At 34.5% G+C, this 13,143-nt stretch overlaps 1 protein-coding gene and 1 pseudogene across 1 annotated transcript; both read left to right on the top strand.

Moving 5' to 3' along the window:
* The first annotated feature begins 1,971 nt into the window (after positions 1-1,971).
* Positions 1,972-6,779, top strand: LOC127169005 (intelectin). Its single transcript, XM_051116203.1, has 8 exons — positions 1,972-1,994; positions 2,076-2,142; positions 2,247-2,399; positions 2,481-2,728; positions 2,863-3,021; positions 3,122-3,242; positions 3,446-3,549; positions 6,346-6,779. The coding sequence occupies exons 1-8, from the start codon at positions 1,986-1,988 to the stop codon at positions 6,496-6,498; spliced, it is 1,014 nt and encodes a 337-aa protein (XP_050972160.1). The 5' UTR covers positions 1,972-1,985; the 3' UTR covers positions 6,499-6,779.
* Positions 6,780-9,140: 2,361 nt separating this feature from the next.
* On the top strand, positions 9,141-13,143 carry LOC127169007 (intelectin-like; annotated as a pseudogene).

Raw genomic sequence — 13,143 nt, 5'->3', positions numbered from 1 at the left:
CAGGTCTTGCAGAGCCAATAAAGTGCAGCAGATTCCGGAAGTAAACATTCTCGTTTATATTAATCAAAACAAACAAACAAACAAACAAACAAAAAAAAAAAAAATTGCTATCAAAGGTAGTGAAGGGAGAAACTAAGCATGTCAAAACTTAAAACTATAAACTATAGCTTTTTTCCCACCTCGGAATAAAAAAATAAATAAGGTAACTCATTCATATCTAGTATCAAATTGAACTCACTGTTCATGCATTTCATTTTTTCAAGTGATCAAAAGTTGAAACAAATGTATAATGATCAAATAAAACCAGTGTGTTGCCAGTACTGTTCAGACAACAATCAAAACCTGTTTAGTTTTATTTCTAGTCTACAAGTTGCATTGAAAATGATTAATTAATATATTTGTGATATATTCCCCCTGCCCCCCGAAGAGTGTGGGGACTGACAGAGAGATAACTAAAGCAGCTGTACTTTCTTTTTTATTACTGACAATATGATCAATCTAAAATCATTTCCCCCTCTCTGAGATAACATTCAGGTGTTAATCAATGTCATGTGGACAACTGTACTCCTACCATATATTAACATATATTCTTTATGTTGTCTGTGATCTAAGAATAAGTGCAATTTGTTCTGTGGAAATTTTTGTGTGTTCAGGTGTTTGTTACTCATGAAACAAATAACTTGTAAGATGAGCTGTTTAATGAGTAGTCCCTTTTTAAATTCATATCTAGTACAATACACTTAAACTCACTGTTCATGCATTTCATTTTACAACTAATCAAAAGTAGAAAGAAATGTATAATGATATAAAGCCAGTGCGTTGCCAGTACTGTTCAGACAATAGTCAAAACCTATCTCAGTTTAATTTCTAAGTTAAACTGAAAATGATTAATTAATATATTTGTGAATATTTCATTAGAAACAGCATGGATTGAAACATTCATCATCCCTTGTCATTTCTAAATCCTCTTTTTTTCCTGCAAATTTTAATTTATGTATTTATTCTATTATTTTGGTCATGTGTGTGCTTATGCTTACATATAAGGCCATGCAATGCCTTATATACGCATAATGATTTTAAAATCAACACAAAACCTGACTGGAAGGCAGTGCAAAGACTTCAGAATTGGACTGATATTCTTATTTGTCCTGACATCAGTCAGGATCCTAGCTGCTGAATTTTGCACATATTGTAGTTTGTTAAGTGTGGTATTAGGGACCTCAACAAGAAGTGCATTGCAATAGTCTGAGTGAGCAAAAACGAAAGTATTAATAATAAACCTTTCAGTCATAGGAAATGATAGTGCAGGGCTAAGTCTAACGATATTTCTGAGATGAAATAAGGAAGTCTTATTTTGCACGTGTGGATAAAAAGGCAAACTCTAGTCAAATATAACTCCTACATTTTTTGTTTTAGTTTGAAACTCCAAAACTGAGCCATCCACACCTAAATGGTGAATCAGCTTTATGAAGCTGACGAGGACAGCCAATGAGCATAACCTCAGTCTTATCAGTATTAAGACACAAAACAGTTTGGGTCAAAATTTTATCTCAGGAATACAGTGTGAGAGAAAAGAAACATCCACATTTTCACCAGGCTCAGAGTGAATATAAATCTGACTACCCATAGAACCCTCTGATTTCTGTTTTATAGACAAAGTATCATGTTTTGTGTTTCATACAAGAAATGAAGTAATTCAGGTTTGGAATAATATAGTCATGTAAGAAGTGATATAAGTGAGTTAATGATTACAGTATGTTGTTCGGCCGCCTCTACAGGATATCCAATGATGGGAATAGATCTGATGTGTATCAGAGTCCTAAGAAGTGAATTGGAAATGTTTTGTTTGGTTCCTGATTGCATACTGTAATATCTGTAAACTTTAGTTACTTATAAATCATCCATTGATAAGAAAAGGATACAAATACACCTTAATACATTTCCTTAAGCCACTTTAGACACATGAAGACATTTACCCCTGGTGTATGAACATGGTAAGTTAATGAGCAAGGTTTGAAAGTTTTGTGTGTGTGTGTGTGTTTAAATCATGAAAACTTTGCTTCTTTTGTTTGCAGACTGTCTTTCTTATAAAAATATTTCTTAGTTTCTCACTGAGTTTATGGTTCTGTGATGCTAAATCAAGTAAGTGTAATTTTATGATTTAACTGATATTTTTCACAGTATATTATGACCCATGTTACAAAAACAAAAGCATTTTTTGTTTGTTTTAAATGTTCTTTCTACAGTGGGAGCTATGTATGTAATACAAGAAAGAGAAGCACCATGTATTAACATCAGTGATACCAACAGCAACCATGAGCTTGAAAAACTTCTGGACAGAATTAAATATGTTGCTCGAAGCTGTAAAGAAATTCGTAACAAGTATCATGTTTATGATGGTACAATATTTTCTATTTATTTTTGTGATCTTGAGCACAAAACTGCTTTTATCTGACTCATGAATACTTCTGTTCAATTAGATGGTCTGTACTATCTGATCTCATCAAGAGGAGTCCTTTACCAGACGTTCTGTGATATGACCACTGCTGGTGGCGGCTGGACACTGGTGGCCAGTGTTCATGAAAACAACTTGTATGGAAAGTGTACTGTTGGTGATCGCTGGTCTAGTCAGCAGGGCAGCAACCCAAACCAGCCTGAAGGTGATGGGACATGGGCAAACACAGTTACATTTGGAGCTGCAGAAGCTGCTACAAGTGATGACTATAAGGTATTTTTTATTACATTAATGGTTTTACAGCCATGGGTCCAAGGGAAACAACCTAAAGGACACTAAGACATTGGAATAACATTCGATTGTTTCTCTACAATCTAAAATGACAATCTGTTTTCTTTCTGTCACAGAATCCTGGATACTTTGATATTGTGGCACAGGATGTATCTGTGTGGCATGTTCCTAATAATGTTCAGTTGGAACACTGGACCACTGCCTCCATCCTGAGATATCACACTGAAAATCGATTCTTAACCCTACATGGAGGAAACCTTTTCAATTTATTCATGGTCAGATAAACTTCAAGACTAGTTTCACAGAAATATAGGCAAAGACTTATTTTGTTGCGAAGTTCAATAAAACACTGAATATTTGTAATAATTTTCCCAGAAATTCCCTGTGAGGTTTGGAATCGGGACATGCAACATTAATAATGGACCTGCTATTCCAATAATGTATGATACTGGAGATGCCACATCAACCAGAAATCTGTATGGTCCTCATTCAAGAGGTATGACAATACTTAAGCCAATATTTTTCAAAGTAGCCACACTGATTGACAGTCATATCTGTGTATTATTCAGTGATGGTGTATTATTTACAAAGCATCATCATTGTTGAGATCCAATCATTTTAATGAATAAACGCCATGTTGTGTATGGACCTAGTATGACAGATCATCATCAGTGATATATTCTGTGGATGTTTTTTCAGGAATATTTGAGCCCGGATTCATCACATTCAGAGTCTTCAATACTGAAAAGGCAGCTATGGCTCTTTGTTCAGGAGTTAAACCAACCGGTTGTCACACTGAACATGTGAGTTACAACATGTACAAAGAAAATCATCATACCCAGTGAAAACCTTTACTCTTTATCACATTTCACCTTGAAAAATAAAATAAATTAAGTCTAACTTTTTTTGAGCTATATATACACAATAGCAGTGGTGTTGATTACTTCACAATAAAACAAGCTGTTTCTTGAAGATTCCACTGTTAGTGTTGGGGAAAGTTACTTTTAAAAATAATGCATTACAGTATTGAAATACTCCCGAAAAAAGTAACTAATTACGTTACTTAGTTACTTTTTATGGAAAGTAATGTGTTACATTACTTTTGCGTTACTTTTTAAATATGCGTAGGGCTTGCTTGTTTGTTTTTAATATAAAAAGTTATATTTTTGGCAAATGTAAAGGTGAATTCATGTCTGTACAGTAGACCGCAGAAGAAAAAAAAATCATCTCTTCAGCAATATATAAAAAGGAAAACAAATGTTAGATTATACTGAGTAATTTTTGCTTACGGTTGAATTGGATCATTAAAGGTCGGCAGCAAAGACATCGGTTAATAAAACGGCATTAAATGCGTAAAGGATATTTGTATTATTTACCGTATTTAATTATTGCAGGTTTGCATCATATTCTGAGTTGAATTACACTGTTTTTATTCATTTTTGAGGAATGCTGAATCTGTTTTTTTGTGAGTGAGATGAATTAATGCATGTTCACATTTATTCTAAAACTAATCTTACTCCCGATCTCTCAACATAGGGAAAGGAGAGCTTTTAATCAATTAATTGGGGGAAAGTAACTGGCGTTGCTTATTTGAAAAAAGTAACTCAGATATTTTCTTGTCAAATAAAAAGTAATGCATTTGGAAAAAGTAATAATATCACGTAACTTGCGTTACTTGTAATGCGTTACCCCCAACACTGGTTAGTAGTGCATGGTACGGGAAAGAATTCACCATGGTTGGGAAAGTGCTTTCAAAAGACCTCCAGGATAAAGTTGTAGAAAGGCACAAGTTAGGAGAAGGCTACAAAAAACATTTCAAAGGCTTTAGCTTTCCCTCGAGCTACTGTTCAAAGCATCATTAGGAAGTGGAAAGAGTATGGTACCACCAGCACAATGTCTAGATCAGGCCGTCCATCCAAAGTGGATGACAGAGCCAAGATCACATTGATAAGAGAAGCTACCAGGAGGCCAAAGGCAACTTTGAAGGACTTACAAGGCTTTATGGCTTGGGTCTGGTCAGTCTGTGCATGTGACAACTCTCTCCCAAGCTTTACACAAAACTGGTCTGTCAGAGTGGCACAAAAGTAGCCTTTCTCATTTACGCTATGCAAAAAAAAGGTGCTATGGTGTGATGAAACCAAAATTGACCTTTTTGGACTGAACTCCAAGTGCTACGGTTGGCGTAAAGCAAACACACCATTACTGTGAAGCATGGTGGTGGCAGCATTATGTTGTGGGGGTGTTCAGCTCTTCAGCTGGGACTGGGCGATTGGTCAGGATTAAAGGGAAAACAGACGCTGCCAAGTACATCCAAATTCTTGTGGAAAAACCTGCGTCCCTCTGCTAGACAGCTGAAGATGGGCAGGTCAGTCACCTTCCAACATGACAATGACCATAAACATACTGCCAAAACAACTAATTAAATGGCTTAAGAATAAGTTTAGTTTAGTTTAATTTATAATTTATAAAGCACATTTAAAAACAACAGATGTTGAAACCAAAGTGCTGTACAACAAATATAAAAAAATCTTTACAAAATACCTAAAAGGATAAATAAAAACATTTACCCTTTTCACAAGACTGTGATGATGGTTTTCAACGGTCATCATCATCATAAATCCTTGAAAGTTTTTCATATTTGGATTTCTTAAAAAATGTATGTACGGTTAGAACACTATACTTTGTATTATATCATCTTTTTAATCAAGTTACAACAAACTAGTTAATGCTTATGCGAGGCACGTCTATTGGAGGATCCTTTTGATTGAAAGTTGTGAAAACAACAATACTGTGAAGTTTTTCTTTTGCTATTTGAGCAAATTGGAATGCAAAAAATATATTTGTGGTACTCTCCCATTCACTGCTTTTGGACCCAACTATGAGGACTTCCGCTATGAGAAACTCGGAAATGTAAGAAAGGTCCATTGCAATAGAACCCAGATAAAGTGAGCTGCAGTAATCCAGTCTTGAAGTTATAAACGCATGAATTACAGTTTGTCCCTGATAAGAAGGTAAATGTTCTTGAATGGCCAAGTAAGAGCCCTGACTTAAAGCCAATCAAAAATCTATGGATGGACTTGAAGAGAGCAGTCCATTGCCGTTCACCACAGAATTTGAGTGAACTCGAGCAATACTGCAAGGAAGAATGGGCAAATATTCCCCAATCAAGTTGTGCAAAGCTAGAACAGACTTATCAGAACAGACATTCAAGGGACTGATGACTTTTCCAACCTTGTTATTCTAGTTTTGTTTTTGTTTTGTTTTGTTTTTATTAATTAGCAGAACTGTTGTGTTTTTTCTTCAGATGGTTTGATATTGTAAGACCAAAACTGTAAATAAAGCTGAAAAAGTGATATGGAATGGGGTTTGATTTCAGGCTGTATGACAAATAACGTAACTATTTCAAAGGGGTATGATGTATATATAAAATGTCTTTCATATACAAATTTAAAATACAATGTGTTAAATTTAAACACACCTGATTCAGCTAATCAAGATGCATTTACAATAATACACTTACAACAGAAATGTTTCAAATGCACCAATGAAGAAATGCATAGGTATATTGTGTTGTTAATAATGTACTCATGTTCTTACAGTTCTGTATTGGTGGAGGTGGACACTTTCCTGAGGGTGCCCCTAGACAGTGTGGGGACTTCACAAGCTTTGACTGGGATGGCTATGGTATTAATGCAGGATGGAGCGCTTCCAGAGAAATAACTGAAGCAGCTGTACTTCTCTTTTATCGCTGATACTGATTACTGTAAACTCACCAGCGTCTTTTCATTCTGTTAGATATATACCACACTGATTGAAGATTACAATGACACAATGATGCATTTATTTACAATATATATATTATTTTTTGCATTGATCTGTAGTCTATGAATAAGTGAAGTTTGTTCTGTGGGAATTTTAGATAAGCATGTTCAGTTGTTTTTGTTGTTCTGCTGTTAATAAGCAGCTTCTACTATTAACTTCTATTTTATAACCAAAAGTGGAGAAAAATAAAAATAACATTTTTATAAATTCAGTGGATTGCCATCTATTACAACATTCAGTATTTATTGTCATTTATAAACACTCTATAGTTCAAAAAATCTTTTTTTCCAGTTGCCCATAAAGCAGCACAAGAAAATATACTGGTTTTATAATCACAGCCCTTTGGGGTTTCTCTTGTACATCTGCTGAGTAAGACACAAGGTTTAGACAAAAATCTAATTTAACTTTCTCCTCATAAGCTTTCCTTATGAATGCATCTTTTGAAAGTCTCTCTGCTGGATGTGTTTCTCTCAGAAGAACACCTTTACAGTGTGTGTGCTAGTGAACACATATGAGAATTAGGAGTGAGAGGAGCAACAATCCTGCACTCTCAGAAAATAAGTACAAGGCTGTCACTGATGCAGTAGAGTACCACTGCTAAAAAGTACTTATTCACCCCATACCGTAAAGGTAGGCCTACACATCAATACTTCAAAAGTAAATATTACCTAAAGTGTACATGTTAGTACATTTTGAACGGGTAACGCCCCAGTGACAGTTTTGTACTGTTTTTGTAAGTGCAATTATAAACATCTCGCCACATACAGTAACAAAATGGTTAGCAGAATGAAACAAGGTGTTGTGACCCCGAAAGGATCACTACAAATAAGGAGAAGACGAGTGCATTTGCGTTGAAAAACGTCCAAACTTTATTTAACCATCAGGCCTAAAATGAGTCATTGTTAACCCGTCTCAAGCTACGTAAACAGGACAAAAAGACCGGAGAGCTGACACCAGATGCCACCCAAAAGCCACATCCTTTCGTCACAAGCAAAGAGAAGTTTTATATACAAAGAACCGCCTGCGCACCGATGTTCCCAGTCACACAGCAATCATCCGGACACCTGTAAAGACTCAGAAACAACACACACACACACAACCAAGTAACGACCAAAAGTGTCGTCACAAAGGTTACACTTTATTTTAGGGTGTCCTTGTTACAGTGTAATTATACATTTAAGTAATATTAATTAACTACATGTACTTACTATATGGTTAGGGCTAGGATTAGGGTTTGGCTTAGAGTAACTTCAATTCAATTCAATTCAATTCAATTCAATTCAAGTTTGTTTGTAAGAAGGAGCACAACTGAGTAGACACAACTTTTTCTAAAATTTTAGACAATAATTTAGACAGTAATTTGCTCGTTCATGGGGGTGATTTTTTAAGAAGATGCTTAATAAAAAAAGTTTTCAGTCTTCCTCATAATATATGTGACTGCTGTAAAATTGACACCATTTTACCAATCGTACGGAGACCTTTAGAATGATACCAAACATGAAAGGGAAAAATCAACATATGCACAAGATATAACACATGTGTTATATGGATATTCTTGCTTTGGTGGAAGAAGAGTGATGCAGGGAGGGGAGAGGAGAGGAAGGAAGGGGGGTGTTTGCTCTCTTTGCAGATCTCTTCTCCAGATTAGTTTTGTTGCATGGCATCTGTCAGAGTTCCTGGACTTTAATTTCATGAGGAAATAATTTCACCTCTTACACATATAAGGTCATGCAATGCCTTATTTACGCATAATGATTTTACACACAGGATCTTAGCTGCTGAATTTTACACATATTGTAATTTGTTAAGTGTGGTATTAGGGACCCCAACAAGAAGTGCATTGCAATAGTCTGAGTGAGACTACTCAGAAAACAAAAACAGCAAAAACAAAAGTATTAATAATTAACCTTTCAGTCACAAGAAAAGATAGCACAGGGATAAGTCTTACAATATTTCGGAGAATAAATAAGGAAGTTTTATTTTGCACGTGTGGATCAAAAGACAAACTCAAGTCAAATATAACTCCTACATTTTTTTGTTTAGTTTGAAACTCCAAAACTGAGTAATCCACACCTAAAGTTGGCAAATTAGCTTTATGAAGCTGACGAGGACAGCCAACGAGCAGTCTTATTAATATTAAGACACAAAACAGTTCGGGTCATCCAAAATTTCATCTCAGAAATGCAGTGTGAGAGAAAAGAAACATCCACATTTTCACCAGGCTCAGAGTGAATATAAATCTGACTACCCATTGAACCCTCTGATTTCTGTTTTATGGACAAAGTATCATCTTTCACACAAGAAATGAAGTAATTAAGGTTTGGAATAATATAGTCATGTAAGAAGTGATATAAGTGAGATAATGATTACAGTATGTTGTTCGGCAGCCTCTACAGGATGTCCAATGATGGGAATAGATCTGATGTGTATCACTTCCTAAGAAATGAATTGGAAATACTGTAATATCTGTAAACTTTAGTTACTTATAATCCAGCCACTGATAAGAAAAGGATATAAATAAACCTTAATACATTTCCTTAAGCCACTTTAGACATTAAGGACACATGAAGACATTTACCCCTGGTGTATGAACATGGTAAGCTAATGAGCAAGGTTTGGAAGTTTTCTGTGTGTGTGTGTGTTTAAGTCATGAAAAACTTTGCTTCTTTTGTTTGCAGACTGTCTTTCTTATAAAAATATTTCTCAGTTTCTCACTGAGTTTATGGTTCTGTGATGCTAAATCAAGTAAGTGTAATTTTATGATTTAACTGATATTTTTCACAGTATATTATGACCCATGTTACAAAAAACAAAAGCGTTTTTTTGTTTGTTTATTTGTTTGTTGTAAATGTTCTTTCTACAGTGGGAGCTATGTATGTAATACAAGAAAGAGAAGCTCCGTGTATTAACATCAGTGATACCAACAGCAACCATGAGCTTGAAAAACTTCTAGACAGAGTTAAATATGTTGCTCGAAGCTGTAAAGAAATTCATGACAAGTATCATGTTTATGACGGTACGCTATTTTCTATTTATTTTTGTGATCTTAATCAACAAACTGCATTTATCTGACTCATGAATGCTTCTGTTCAATCAGACGGCCTGTACTACCTGATCTCATCAAGAGGAGTCCTTTACCAGACGTTCTGTGATATGACCACTGCTGGTGGCGGCTGGACACTGGTGGCCAGTGTTCATGAAAACAACATGTATGGAAAGTGTACTGTTGGTGATCGCTGGTCTAGTCAGCAGGGCAATGACCCAAACCGGCCTGAAGGTGATGGGACATGGGCAAACACAGTTACATTCGGAGCTGCAGAAGCTGCTACAAGTGATGACTATAAGGTACTTTTTAGTAAGGTCGATGTCCAGGAACAGGGTTGGGCACTCCTGGTCTACAATCTAAAGTAACAGTCTGTTTCCTTTCTGTCACAGAATCCTGGATACTTTGACATTGTGGCACAGGATGTATCTGTGTGGCATGTTCCTAATAACGTTTAGTTGGAACGCTGGACCACTGCCTCCATCCTGAGATATCACACTGAAAATCGATTCTTAACCCTACATGGAGGAAACCTTTTCAGTTTATTCATGGTCAGATAATATAGTGTAGGTAAAGACTAATTTTGCTGTGAAATTAAATAAAACACTGAATATTTATATTTATTTTCCCAGAAATTCCCTGTGAGGTTTGGAATCGGGACATGCAGCATTAATAATGGACCTGCTATTCCAATAGTATATGACACTGGAGATGCGATATCAACCAAAAATCTGTATGGTCCTGATGTAAGAGGTACGGCGATACTTTGTGAGCCAATATTTTTTAAATTAGCTACACTGATTAACAGCAGTGGTGGAAAGGGTACTGAAAAAATATTCTCAAATAAAGTATACTCCTAAAAATGTAGTGTGAGTAGAGTAAAAGTACTTGTCCAAACTACTTGAGTAAGAGTAAAATAGTAGCCTATTTAAAAGTACTCATAAGTATTGAACATCAAAACAAAATACATCAAAACAATACAAAAAAACTGTTAAAGTGATGAAAAGATGGCGTTTACTCTCAGTACAATCATCACCATTTAAATTACAAAGTAAAAAAAAAAAAGATTTCAAGTCAAGTGTAAGGCCACTGAGACAGCATGCTGTTGCTGCTCATAAAATATTAATGTCTATAAAAATGCGAAGAATATTAACACTATTAGAAATTAACGTCAGAGTTCAGCATCACACACACGATATGGGTTAAAATGAATTTACAAAGAGCCAATTTCTCTCCAAAACGGTGCCAGTTTTAGCGTTTTGTGATAAAGAAATGATAATCATTAAACATACAATAACAATTTTAACATATAGGGTAAAATGAAAATAATCACATGATAAAGTCAAGATACATTTTTATTGTAACTATATTATTTATATTGTAACTATTTATTGTAATTTTTTATTGTAACGTTGACAACATTGATGCAGAAGTATTCACTATGAAGCTTATATTATATATCATTTTATTTTTAGAATGACAGATTTTTTTTCTCAAAAATAATCAGTGGAGTAAACGCTCCCAGGGAGCATTAGGCAATTACTGTAGTTATTCTGTTCTGAACATCAAATCTTTTGTTTTTCCATCAAATGTATCTAACTAGTTGGTTGAATAAAAATGTTTGGACTTTATATTTAAATATTACCTCAAATTAGCATCAGGTAGCTATTTAGCTAGTGAGTTAGCATCAGATAACAACATTTTTCAAATAGGCTATTATAATTTTTTATTATAATTCAGAATTATTGATTATATTCTTTCTCATTATAAGCTAAAACTGCCTGTATTCTGAAAACACACACATGCTAACATACGTCTCTGGGCCAATCGGTGAATCAGCAGCATCCACAACTGAATGGGACAAAAATGTTGAACTTGAAAATTATTTTTGCGCAAGTGCACTTGCTAAATGAAGGCGGATTGTATAAAATAGATCAAACAAAAAAAAGTGCTTTATTAACAAGTTGCAACTTTATTACATCACACGCTGACACAGATGCAGTATATTAATGCCACAGGTCATCAGTGAATTCTGAATCTGGTCCTAATTTCAGTACATTATTTTCCAGCCTTTTTGAGTGTTCCCAACAAATTTTTTCACAGCGCGCATTGCTGATACATCACTTAAAATGTACTCAATAAAAGTAAAAGTACACAATTTTTAAACTACTCCAAAAATAAAATTAATGATAAAAATTACTTAATTACTGTAACATTAGTATTTGTAATTCATTACTTCACACTCCTGATTAACAGTCAGAAAATCTGTATATTATTCAGTGATGGTGTATTATTTACAAAGCATCATCATTATTGGGATCCGATCCCTTTAATGAATAAACACCATGTTGTATATTGACCAACCATGACAGATCATCATCAGTGATATATTGTATTCTGTGAATGTTTCTTCAGAAATATTTGAGCCCGGATTCATCACATTCAGAGTCTTCAATACTGAAAAGGCAGCTATGGCTCTTTGTTCAGGCGTTAAACCAAAAACCTGTCACACTGAACATGTGAGTTTAAAAAAATATTATTGTTTATAAACAACAATTATGACATGCTGTTAATCACCACAGGCAATAATTCACACTTCATTGTATAAATGAAGAGCAGGGGTGCAAACATACATAACCGGCCAGCTTGACCTTTCCCATACGATCCAAAATCCAAGTCAAACTGTCACTACCGAAACACTTGGTGAAGTTTTGGTAGTGACATCTTTGTTTGTTGGGTGTTATCACACAGAATTTTCACTACCGAAACAGTCACAACCGAAACATGTCATCACTGTTTCGGTAGTGACAAAAGAGAACATATAATCCTTTATTTGGGGGAAATAAACTAAATGTTAGTACAGTTATGCAATTTATTTATTTATGTATTTATTTTATTTATTTATTTTTTTTTTTGGTATTTTAGTATGTTTTAGTAGTGTTTTAGCTGCAAGTTAAAATTCAGTAATGTGATGTGGGTGCTAGAAAAACATTACTGTCAAAAATGTGCTGTCACTACTAAAACATGTTGTCAAAATGATGTTTTGTCAAAAATAAAGTATACTGAATTATCAACTAAGATGTTATGATATGTTTTGGTTCAATGTATATTCAAACTAATGTATCCTTAACTCTGAAATCAGTATGATCAACTTTTTGGCTTTTACAAAAAAAAAAAAAAAAAAAAAAAAAAAAAAAAAAATGCATTAAAAAAATGCATTAAAAAAAAAAAAAATATATATATATATATATATATATAATAATTCCAAAAACAAGGATACAGTAATACACCTACAACAGAAATTGATCAACTGCACCAATGCTATTTGAAGAAATTGTATATTGTGTTATTAGTAACATACTCACTCGTATTGTTTCAGTTCTGTATTGGTGGAGGTGGATACTTTCCTGAAGCAGCTCCTAGACAGTGTGGGGACTTCACGAGTTTTGACTGGAGTGGCTATGGTACTAATTCAGGTGCTAGTGCTTCCAGAGAGATGACTGAAGCAGCTGTACTTCTCTTTTATCGCTGA

Source organism: Labeo rohita, chromosome 7 (genome assembly GCF_022985175.1).
Source record: "Labeo rohita strain BAU-BD-2019 chromosome 7, IGBB_LRoh.1.0, whole genome shotgun sequence".
Taxonomy (NCBI): domain Eukaryota; kingdom Metazoa; phylum Chordata; class Actinopteri; order Cypriniformes; family Cyprinidae; genus Labeo; species Labeo rohita.
Note: the sequence above shows the minus strand (reverse complement) of the source record. Positions and strands in the feature narration are given on the sequence as shown.